Genomic DNA, 12,253 nt, shown 5'->3' with positions numbered 1-12,253 from the left:
GCGGCCCCGCCTTCCCCCGCGGGCCGAGTCCCGCGGCGCGCTCGGGCGGCGCCTCCCGCCGTGTCCCGCGCTGTGCGGGGCCGCCGCGCCTCCCCGGGATGGGCGCTGCTGCGCCGGGGCCGCTGGAGAAGCCACGCACGGAGGGACCGCGGGGCAGGAGCGGGAGCGCTGCGCAGAGGTCGGTGCGAGCCGCCGGCAGAGAGAGCCCGCCGGTCCCCGCGGGCCGCCCCGGCAGCGGCAGCTCCGCCCCGGCCGGGCTCCGGTGGAGGGGCTGAAGGGAAGGCGGTGCGGGGTGGCTTGCGTGCCTGGAGCCTTGTGCCCCCTGACCTTCTAAAACTGGCCGGGAAGCTTTGTTGGACGTAGTTCAGTTGGGGAAAAAAAAAAAAAGAAAAAAAAAGAAAAAAAAAAAAAAAAAAAAAAAAAAAAAGAGTGGGAACTTACCTCCTTTAACCTAATCTCTTCCTGCTGCAGAGCCCCGCCCGGGCGGGCGGCCTGGGCAGCCGTGCGGTGCGCCCGGGGCAGCTGCCGTGGGGCTGTCCAGGGACTGTAAAGGGTTTGAAACTCTAGGGTCGACAGCAACTTCTCGAGATTTGTGACGCCTCACCTTTATATTTTTAGAGCTGTGTCCTAGAAGTTGTTACCACCATCAACAGCTACGTGCCAGCAAACCGTCTGAACTCTGGAAGAACTCTTCCCTGGTAGAGGGCAGGCGCCCAAACTGGGTAATGTGGAAGTTGCTGACCTCTTGTGAGTTTCCGAGTCTGTTATTCAGGATGTCTGAGTCTGATACTGCAACAAAACACCGATTCCTGTGATTTTCAGATGCTTTGCAGCTATTTGGGTGGAATAAGCTGAACACACAGACAGAGTGGTTGCAGTTACTCCTCTAGGAGTGGGTTAGGACGGTATGGTCTGCAAACGGTTCTGAAAAATTGCCAGTGACTTCAGAGCTGTCAGGGCAGGTTGCACCTAAGCAAAGCCCATGTGGGCATTCAGAGGCTTGCAGAGATGTAGATGAACGAGGTTCTTCTAAGTATAGAGTAACGTGAATTTTGCAACTATTTCTGTTCTCAGCATCTTTAATAATAGGAAAAACATGGTTTATGTTGACATGAATCATCTTGTCATTGTTAGACAATACAGTTACATGTTCAATATTTTGTAGAACATAAGGTTGAAAAAGTTTAAGTGATTCAAAGATATATTTTGAGGCTTAGATATATTTTCACTGTGTACGTATATGCATACATTAAGTCAATGTAGCTTCTTTTTTTTTTTTTTTTTTTTTTCATCCTTCATAAGCATCAGCCGGCAGAGGGTGCACGGGTTAACTAGGAAACCTTATTGCTGAGCTGTGTTTACTATTGATGGCTTCCTCTTGATTTTAAATTTGTGAATAGATTCACTAAGTAGATCAGTTTTTTGTTTTTTCTGTATAAATAACAGGGAAAAGATTTGAATTACCTCATGGAAAAAGCAGAAAGTCAGGAAACGTAAAGGATTGCACAGAATACTTATGTATTTAAATCCCGTATCCTACAAACACCTATTGATATGAGGGAAGACAACTTGTCTGTAAAGTTAAACAAATGTGCAGGTATTTGCAGGGTAGTAATTTAAAGAGTTCTTGTTAAATTTACCTCTTTACATCATGCAATATTTAAGAGATTTTATGAAGAGTGACTGGTATCTTCTTAATTTATATTATTCAAGTTACTTTAGTCAATAATATTTATAATGACAGTGTGTCTGAGTGTGCCTTTTGTAGGCGTTAGAAACAGAACAACAGAACAGTTAACACTGAAAGTGTTACTATAAATCATTTCAGTACAAAAGTAGAAATTCCATTCCAGGAATTATTCTAGGATATCAAAACATAGTTTTAGTTTCAGCCGGAATGAAAGTGTTCTTCACAACTTGAAGTATCTTGAATTCAGTTAAAATACTGTGTTGAAGCTTCATTTTAAAGGCAAAATAGTCTTTGACAGTGAATTCAGAACGTCTCTATTTGAAACTGAAATAACGCAGGTTCAACAAAACATTTGTTATGATCAAAACAAAACCTTTCAACATTCCAAAAAGTAATAACATTTTTTTTTAATTTAAAGTGTTAACAGAATTAATGCTTTCTTTAAAATACTGTGGTTTTCTTGAATCCGCATTTCTTGACAAGCCTCTATCAGAATGTTTTATCACCTCCCTTTTGCAAATGAATAAAGAAATAGGAGCTCGGGTTTAGTTTAGGATAGAACAAATTACAAAAAACTTTTAGTCATTTTATGTACATATTACTTGATTAAAGATTCACTAAATAAAACACATCTATATTTCCAAAGTATCTATTTCTTTATTCCTTGTTGGCCATTCATGTCTCTTTGATCTTGCAGATCTTTAGTTGCATTTTTTCAAACTGTCTTCATGAGCTGAAAAATATCTTAACTAATGTAGCTGATTGCCTCAGTACTGCAGAGAAAGCTTTCTTTGCTTCCCTTGTCTTCCTAGATCAATAGCATAATACACCAACAACAATTAATATTGCAGTTCATAGTCTCAGCTGAAGAAGGTTTTCCCTTTTTTTGGAGGAATGGTGTGATTGCATCTTAAAAATAGAAGAGTAAAAAGTCAATTATAAAACCTGTAGTTTAGAAGATTTTGCAAAAAATGTTTATATAGCAGAATAATTCCAACAGAAGGATCAAGATGGAGAATAATGGCTGAGAAATAATTTTCAATTAATACAAAATTGGGGAATTAAATTATTTTTTTTTTTAAGTCTCGAAGACTTTTGGCTCTCTGCTTGTGTCTAATAGCTGTTTGTCTGTTTCCTTACTTTTAGAAGTTATTAAATAGTACCTACATACATTATTTTATCCCAAATAACGTGCCTTCAAGTTCTGTTGCTGATCTGGATGTATGGTAATTCAAGTGAAAGTTTTCAGTAGATGAGCACTTTTTTCTCCCTCCCTCCCTCCCTCCCTCCCTGCTTCCCCCCACATAAACTATTTCCTCTTGCTTGACTTTTGAACAGGCCACCTGGCAGGTGGTATAAGAACAGGCTCTTTTACTCAATGTTTCCATACATGTGGTTAAAATAATATCTGGTGGGGTTTGTTTGTTTGTATCTGCTGTTGCTTTTTCATCAATATTAACTGTGTTGTCTCTACAGGAGTCAGAATAAATCAAAATAATTTCTTGTTTTGTTTTTCTTCTCCCTTTGGTAGTCAGTGCTCTGCAGTAGTTTTACTCAAGTTGCTGTGTGCTGACAGGGAGGCCTGCATCACTGCTGGTGATGATGCATGAGAAAGAAAAACAGTTGAGAGTTTTAGATCTGCTGAGTTTGAAAAGTTGTGAAACATCCTGTTGTTTCAAACGTTCACAAATTTTTTATAAGTATGTCATTGGAAGACTTAATCATGAAACCCCAAGAAGGCATGTTTAGTGATTTGGTAGAATAGAATAGCATTAAGCATTCACTTAATGAATGATCCTAGTTGACACTACAGTCCTGCCCCCCACCTTGATTTGAAATGTTAAGAAATATTAATATGTGTGTATTTTAAAAGTAACACAAGCAATTATACCTCATGTGTCACCATTGTCTTGAAGAATTTTTCACTTCTAGTCGTGATTGCTTGCATCTGTTTTGTATAAAGTGTTCTGAATTTTGGTAGTGAAACAGATGAGCGGCGCTTTACAGGAGGGCCTAGTTGTCAGTGTTGTGTAGATAAGCACCAAAGGAAGATACTTCTGTGCCAAGCAGAAGTAGTAAATTGTGTGAAGTTCATTGTTTCCAGCATACTTTTCTGTCTAGAAGTGTAACATAAGCTGAACATACTTTTCCTAATATAGGCTTTTTTTGGTTTTTTTCTCCATAATGGAGACTCTACTTGTAGACTTGTAGATTGGAGATGATTGGAGATTCATTGGAGATGAAAGGAGATTTTAGCTTTGTAGTTGGAGATCACTCAAATATCAAAATGCTTTAATGCAGTAAGTTAATTGAACTAGGTTATTGAACAAAGATGACAGATTATTTCTGTTCTGTTGTTTGTTTGTTTTTCTTTTCCTCTGACATTTCTTTCAGAAGTGATATTTCTCAAGGATTTTGCTCATCAGTGAAGTGGTTTAGATGTGTTTTGGTGTGTAGTTGACTAAAAAACAAGATTATAAAGGTTCTCTATACCTCTAGGTTTTTCTCTGTGGGTGTGACTGCTCAGACGTTTTAACACCAACACCAATTAGAAGTGTATTGTTTCAGGTCTGCCTGTCCACTTTTAAAAAGCTGTACTAAAGGTGTTCTGCTAGATTGTTTGGGGGGTGGAGTTTAAAGGCTGTTTTCTTAACCGCACCTGATCTGTATTTGTAACAATGACAAAATTCTACAGGATAAAAGGCAGTGGTCCACAGGGAAAAAAAAAATCTGTCATATTGCTTTTGAGTGTGGTTACCAAGTGTGCTGTTTCTTTTAAGTTTGTTGTTTTGGTTTTGTTGTTTTGGTTTGGTTTTTTTGTGAAAAATAGTTATGCTGCCACAAGATATAGGCATTTTTAAAGCAATTTAGTTTCATGATAATGAAGGTTTAATCACTTTGATTAATAAGCAACTTAAAGCCTTCCTGACTGTGGCTTGAACGAGGAAATGTCTCCTAATACTTTCAGACAACATTTCTTGCTGTCATGGCTTCAGGGTATGATCATTTATCTGACAGAGAGAAAGGGTGTTTGCTTGCATCATTAGCACAGTCAGTTGGAGAAACAGTCAAGCAATTACTTGCTTCTGAAAATGAAGTTTGGGCTTCCAAGTCATTTAGATACTTTTTGAACTTCAGTAGCCAGATTGCCCATTCATCTCATGGTCCATGGGTCACTCTGACTATCAGGTATATCCATGTGTATTTCCAAGGAATTCCTTCATGTTTAACACGATGCAACAGTAAACAACTCCCCCACCTACCCCACTCTCCTTGCATTTTCTTGATGTTTCAGAATTTATCAACTTAAATGGTGCCATTATTGATCAAAGGATCACATTCTCATAAAAGAGCTGCATCTTTGGATTTCACTGATTCAAGATCATCTTAGTCATCTGCCTATTATTCCCATCTGTGCATCTTTTCATGTTGTTACTGAGATATTTAAAAAGCCAAGAAAAATTGTGTGACTAGCCTAGTAGCTGAATCATTGTATTTTATGTTGAATATCAATGCTGGCTCAGGAAATGCAAAATACAATCTCAGGTATTTTTAAATTATTGAAGGAGGAAAAAATTTGTAAGCAGTTTGCATTTCTATAATTTAATAATTTTAGATCAGATTTGGGTTGGAGGGGCGGGTTTCTATTTGGTTTTGTTCTCAAGAACATCACCTTTATGTAAATTACACATTTTGCAAAAATGGTCATGGTTTGTTGATTTTCATTACTTATTTATTTTTTCATAATATTGCATGTATGTTGATAATTCTGCATTATGTTATGAAAAATGCATACATATTTTCAAAAACCAAACTTGACCTGTTTGTAATAATTGGAGTAGAAACTGGATTTGTTTTATTTACTGAGTTAAAATAAATTAGCTAACAACAGAAGAGGTTTTAATTTTTTATAGGAGTAAATGTTACATTTTCACTGTGTGGTGATGCCCTGTATTCTGGTAAAATTGCACTCCCAACAACCAGAACCTATCAGTGTTTCTATTTGGTATTAACAGCCAAAAGGCAAACCCCATGTTACTTAATCTTTGACAAATGTAAAAAAAAAAAAAAAAAAAAAAATATATAAAAATTCTTATTTTTTCATTTCTGTAGGCTTAAAATTAATAAACAGTGTAATTTTTCAAGGATTGCTCATTCAGAAGTACACCTTAAATGAGGAATTGTGCATTTAATTGAAATTATTCCTTTGCCAGGCTTCATATCAATATGTACAAATTAATCTTTTTTATTCACGGTACAAGACTTGTGATCAAATCATATCATTTTCCTTGAGATAAAAATCTTCATTTTGTAAACAATTTGCACAGAATGTTTCCTAATAATGTGTGTATTTAAACTGTGCCTGTTCTTTTGTAACTACATTTTATATTTCCAGTGCATTAAATTCGTATGTGTGGTTTATACAGAGGAAGCACCAAAAAAAAAAGAAAAAAAAAGGCAGAAAGAACATAGGACTAAGAACAATTTTTAAAGTCGTATGCAGAGCATTTGAAGGATAAAAGAACAAAGGCACATCAGGATAAAAGTAGGAGGAGGGATATTTCCTTTTATTCATCTCCTAGCATATGCAAAAAACCTCAAAAACCCCACAAGACAAAATGCTGGTACTAGCTACACACACTTGTTATCTTTAATTATTAATACTGCATGAAGAGATTCCAAGCAAAATCAAATATAGCAATATAAGAGAGAATTATACATGTAACACAAAAATCTCAAGCACTTTGGAATTTGCATGAATAGAAATTGAACATTTAAACCAAAGGCCATTAAACAGGGATCAGGAGAACAGAGGACAGAAATTTTGGAAGGATTTCTGACGTTACACTTAAAAAAAAATAATAAATCTTTCCTATAAAAAAAGAGTAAAACCACAGTCACAGCTCTAGGATGAAATATTTTGAAGACAGTCACCTAGTGAGAGGGGTGAAAAATCTCAATCTCAATGACTGTGTGTACCCACTAGAACAAGTGGTTTCTTTACTGATCACTTGCTTGTCTTCGTAAAGGTACAGTGTCAAACTTGGTTTCTTGTTTTACTGTGTTGTTTTTGGGTTTTGTTTGTTTTTTTTGCCCTGCCTGATAGGACATTGAAATGATGCCAAATAATATTTCTTTCAGCTGGTTTCATTCTAGTAGCCTACTCTGGGATTATTTGGGCTTTCAGTACACTGAAGGGATGTTAATATTTTCTAAAAAGCATTTAAAGGGATATTATAATAAAAGATTATAACAAAAGTTTATATTGGTCCTTGATTATTTGACCACTTTCTCATGTAAGTGACATAAGCAATTAAGTTACAACAAAACTGTAATTTGAGTTAATTGTATTTTCAGGTATCTGAACAAAATGAATTTCATTACAAGGCTTTCTGCTTTATGTCTGAGGAAAAGCAAGATGCAACAGAGGCACCAAAGTAGTAGACGACCAGCTGTTCCACTTGGATCACGAATTTTAACTGATCCTTCTAAGGTTTTTGAGCATAATATGTGGTGAGATGTTTCTTCAAGGCTGATTTTCATATATTTTTGTATATTATTTACTGTGCTGAATAATGGGGAGATGGGGGTGTATATATAACACTGAACTGTCAGAATAGACTTTGAAAGGTACTGCTAGAGAGAGCCTGAGACTGTCACAAGTAACCTGGCAGTTATGAGTTATCAGTGACTTGCTTAAAAAGCTGCTGAGCAAGTAATGGAATGAAAGGAAAAATGTTGTTATACATCAGTAATGAATTGGGGGGTAGCAAGTGAAGAGGATAGTAGTCCATGTTGTAATGGCAGAAAGTTACTGGTTAGGTAAAATATTGCACACTGGATTAATGCTATATTCTAAAATTGACACCATTTCAGAAGGAGCATGTACGTTACTTGTATCCTTCTAAAGGTGTACTGAAGATGTTGCAGATGGTTCAGCAGAGATTTCCATGCAGTGCAGAATTGTAAAAAAAAAAAAATTGAATCTTAACACAAATAAGTGATATAATAGCTGAGAAAACATTAACATGTAGATGTTAACAGAAATAAGAATTGCCCTGACTTGATGCGGTACATTTCCATCTCTGAAAGATATTTTCATGATTAATGGGGACTCAGAAAGGAGTGAGAATGCTAGTCAGCAGTGGGAAAACTAAGATTGAAACAGCTAGGATTTTTGACCATGGAATGGAGATTAATACAAAACTGTAAGTAATAAAGGAAGTATTCGAAGGATAGAAGAATATCTAAATCTGTCTAGAAAGTATAAAAATACCTATATAAGCTATTTGGAAGACCAAAAATTTTTATTCCTATTGTTCAAAACTTGAGAACAAGGAATATTTGATGAAAAGAGAGCAGGGAATTTAGAAGCTATATAAGAAATTATTTTCTACATAATTTTAAAATACAGTTTTGAATTCTGCCACACACCATTTTTGAGAGCAAGGATTTAGCAAAATTAGAAAAGTGACGGGACGTTGCTAACATGACAAGTTTCAGGGCTCAAGTTTACTTCATAAAATTAGTCTGCAGTTTGTATACCTTCCTCAGAAGTGTCTCTTGTTGGCAACTGTCAGAGAAGTTACTGGACAAGCTTTTGTTCTGAAACGAAGTTTCAAACTTGCTGGGTTAAAAAAAGTAGTCCATTTTATTTGTTAATGGGTACATTTTATATTTAATGTAAATTATTTCAGAAGTTTCTCTAATAAAATTCTGATGTATTAAAAGGTCTTAAGAGAATAATATGACAGAGAACATTGTCTTCTGGTTGAGAAACTAGTGTTTTCATTACTCTTTTAGTATCTAAATTTGAGTTTAACTCATGAGGTAAGATATGCAAATAGATCTGTCACCTACCGTTTTCTAAATTAGATATCCCCAGCACATACTACCTTAAGGCCAAATCTGGAGTTATCTATACTTCTGTAAGCTCCTTGGTCAAGGAAGCAGGAAGCTGGCTGGTTATTTTGTTAAAAGAGTGTAAAGTTTATCTCTGTGTTTCATAAATCTATATGCAATGCAGTTCTTAAACATCTTCCAGACTCAACCTCCTGCTAGGTAGAAAAATCCTTTTCTTGTGTGAATGCTGATTCAAATGTAGGCTACATAGTCTAGGTAGGAAATCGTTTTAAGAAAAAGGCCACTCTTTTTCTCTTAACATTGTGCCTTGACAAGACTCAGTTTTGTTTCATTTTTTTTAATGTCCTTCCAAATAACTGATCATGCTGGATCAGTTTTTCTTACTAGCATTCAGTGACAGTCTTAGTATAGAGTTATCAAACTATGATGCAGGTGGTTGGGATGCACTGTGAAGATGGGATTGAAAGGAACAAGGTTATTCCGTAAGCAGATCTGCAGTTGAAGCCATGTAGCTCAGAATGGAAAACAGGTGAAACTGACTTGAAGCAGAGGCTAAATGGAAATTATGAAGGTCTTGATAAATCAGGAACCTGGCTATGAAGTGGAGGAAGATCCTTGGATGTGAAGCAGCAGTGTTCTCACTAGGGAGTTAAGGGAGATGGGGATGAGTCGTGGTTGAGGTAAACAGATCATGCAGTGTGAACATGAGATGCATCTTCCCTAGCTTTGATGTGTGAGTATTTATATCTGTTTTCCACTCATGTTTAGTCCTTCATAAAGTGGCAGCCTTCTTTTGGCCTGTGTGTGAATTGGCAGGGAGCCAAGACCTGCTACCATTCCTGCTAGGAATACTAAGCCAATTAAATTTGGGAACTAATGCTTTGTATATTTGCTACTTTGCTTTTTCTATAAGTATTGGAGCAAAAAATTAGTAACTGGCATAGTTTTCACATTAGTTTTCAGAAATAATACCTATATTAGCAAACAAAGTAATGGAAGAGGGGTGAGTTGAATAAGCTAAACTGAAGGTAGCATCGCTTGATGTCACCTCAAGCCTACTCATGTTAACAGTTCCTGGTGTGGTTGAAATGGAAAGCTTGCTTTGCTGTTGTCTATGTTCAGTTTAAAACATTTCTGTATTTAAACACTTCTGTGCTTGGAATTCTTCTGCATCCTGTGTTCCTGCCAACTGGTACTACCGAAGGAGCTGCCTCATTTGAAACATCCAAAATATGCAAATAGTTTGTGTAAGGACTATGCTGTATCCCCTCTTTTGCAAATTTTGATGAAGAAGTGCTACTGCAGACCTGTTCTTTGGGGTCTTCCATACAAAAAATTCTAGGAAGGACCCAAGAGATCTTTCCTCAGCTTTATGAATTTTCAAGGAGGGACAAAAGGACAAGAAGTTGTTTATGGAGGACTTCAGGCACCTGTCATAATATGTGTAGAGTTCTTAAGGGCTCTGACAGACAATGGTGGATTAAATCCACATGATGATGGATTAAAATGCTTTGGCTAAAGCATATACCACAGCAAGTCATACAGTCAGCCCTTCTGGCAGATATTTTTGCCAACTGAATAGTCCTTTGCTTCAGCTTGCTCGAATAGGCAAGGTCAAAAACTGTGATAGCAGTGAGGGAAGCAAGTCTTTCCAAGAGGATGGCTGCCCAGTAATACCTAGGTCTTTCAGTTTTATTCTCCTATAGCACGTCTGTCAGAGCCTTGACACTGCACAGGAACATTTGGTATATGAACAAATACAGGAAGGGGAGAGGCAACCTGCTGGGGACAATAATGAGAAGTATTTCAGTAGAGATGCGGAAATCAAGTCTGAGGCAAGCAGACAAATACATACCAATTAGTCTCCCACAATTAATGAAAGAGGAACAGTAAAGGTCTAAGAATTAAATTACCTATGTATCACCAGGCATGGAACAGGAAGATACTCGCTAGCTTTTAGAGACAATCAACTCATTTCAAGTTGGTACCTTGTTCCTTTTCCTATAGTAACCAATGGAATTTTAGTCATAGGCTTTTCATTAATTGGTACTATTAGGATTACAATCTGACAGATTACTTGAGTTACACTATTTAATTTAATCTGATTCCTAAAACTGTTCAGACTGGACAATTTGAAGGGACATTTGATTTGCTTTTAAGAGCTACCAGCAGCATGTTTTTGGGCACTTCCCATTGTGGCCAGATCCAAACACAGAATCTGCTGGGAAGGCAGTTTAGTTATCAAGGTTAGATCTTGACTTGATTCTGTGACCATTTAATGGATTAATATAACATTTAGTGAACTATTTTACACAAATATAGATAGCGTAGACTCTGGAACCACTGCAGCACTGCTTTCCTTTTCTTGCATCAGGGTCTGTGTTGATAGGTCTATTATATCCAGCTAAACAATTTGAATGGGACGCTCAAAATACATTCCCATAAATGCACTCAATTTACATGATATACGTTAATCCTATTATTAAGAAAAAAAAAAAAAAATACTACTTCAGCCTCCTTGCAGTTGTAAGATTTTTCTTATAATTTCATTTAAGTTTTATGTAATAATTATTTTTAATCCATCATATACTGAAAGAGTTTTTAACTGTCAGTCTTCTTGTGGTCATTTGCTTACATTCAAAAAGAAAATGTATTTGACATGGTGTAGGTAATTTGTGACTGTTTTCTGTGGGGGAAAAAAAAGATAATGGAAAATCCTATTCAAAGGCTGTTTTTTCAATTGCCTTTTGCAGGGACCACATGCAGTGGTCACAAGAAGAAGAGGAAAATGCCAAGAAAAAAGCAACAGAGAACTCACTTGTGAAAGTCCAACAGGAAATCCGAGGTAATGAATACATAACGGCTTGAAAATTCCTATTTTAATGCTAACTATTACTTTAAAATCCAGGAACGCTATTTTTATTTCTGCATTCTCTTGTTTGAATTTGTTGGTTGTTAGACCTTTTGTTGTGTTTTTTTTTCTTTTGTTGCCTCAAAAAATTGTCTCAAAGTGGTTTTTTTTAGCAATTCAGTTACTTATTTGAGCAATTTTGCATTTGCAGGGGGAGGGGGGCAATAGGCTCTATCTAAAACAAGTGCATTAGTATGGTGCAGTTGCAAGTTCTGGCTCCTTTTGCAGTTCTTTACAATAAAACTCCTACTGCACAGAATTGTTACTTCAAAGCGAGTGAATCTGCAGCCAGCTAGGACGCTAAGAATGAAAGTTCCCACGTACAATATTAAAATGCTTTTTAACGATTTCTGGAGTGTTTGTCCATTGCACCATATTTCAGTGCCATGGAAGTTATACTGGTCTCAGCTGTTCCCAGCTTGCTGCCTTGGACAGGCTGAGCTGGGAGTGCTTCAGGAATCCAGTGTGTTCACTTTGTGTGGAAGGTGTTCCAGTACATCATGCTGAGTCTGCTCTGTAAATGATTAAGAAATTTCATGCATGTCTTCAGAGAGGAAACAATGTATTCTGCGTTTCTGAAGAATGATAGCTTTAGGTTCAAACCAGCAAACTAAACCCTAGATGGACCTCTAGGATAGTTATGTATGGTAAAGATGGTGTATCAACTTGCTAGTAACATAGAACACTGGATTCTTCATCTGCTCCTTTATTAGAAAGATATTATGAAAACAATTACTTGCATGTCCTGGGCTTCTGTTTACTTAGGATGTCTTGAGCTTGTCAAATTA

At 36.8% G+C, this 12,253-nt stretch overlaps 1 protein-coding gene across 7 annotated transcripts in view; it reads left to right on the top strand.

Moving 5' to 3' along the window:
• METTL8 (methyltransferase 8, methylcytidine) overlaps positions 1-12,253 on the top strand; it is an 83,182-nt gene that overhangs the window by 55,208 nt on the left and 15,721 nt on the right. For 4 of the 7 annotated variants that reach the window (XM_051623268.1, XM_051623267.1, XM_051623271.1 and 1 more), the window contains exons 3-4: positions 7,049-7,204; positions 11,308-11,399. In XM_051623268.1, the coding sequence (XP_051479228.1) occupies positions 7,049-7,204; positions 11,308-11,399 (248 nt within the window). Of the gene's footprint in view, positions 1-7; positions 179-618; positions 748-7,048; positions 7,205-11,307; positions 11,400-12,253 lie in introns of those variants that run through there. The other 3 variants (XM_051623270.1, XM_051623269.1, XM_051623272.1) reach the window with 3 other exon arrangements.

The sequence above is a fragment of the Apus apus genome, chromosome 6 (assembly GCF_020740795.1).
Source record: "Apus apus isolate bApuApu2 chromosome 6, bApuApu2.pri.cur, whole genome shotgun sequence".
Classification (NCBI taxonomy): domain Eukaryota; kingdom Metazoa; phylum Chordata; class Aves; order Apodiformes; family Apodidae; genus Apus; species Apus apus.
Note: the sequence above shows the minus strand (reverse complement) of the source record. Positions and strands in the feature narration are given on the sequence as shown.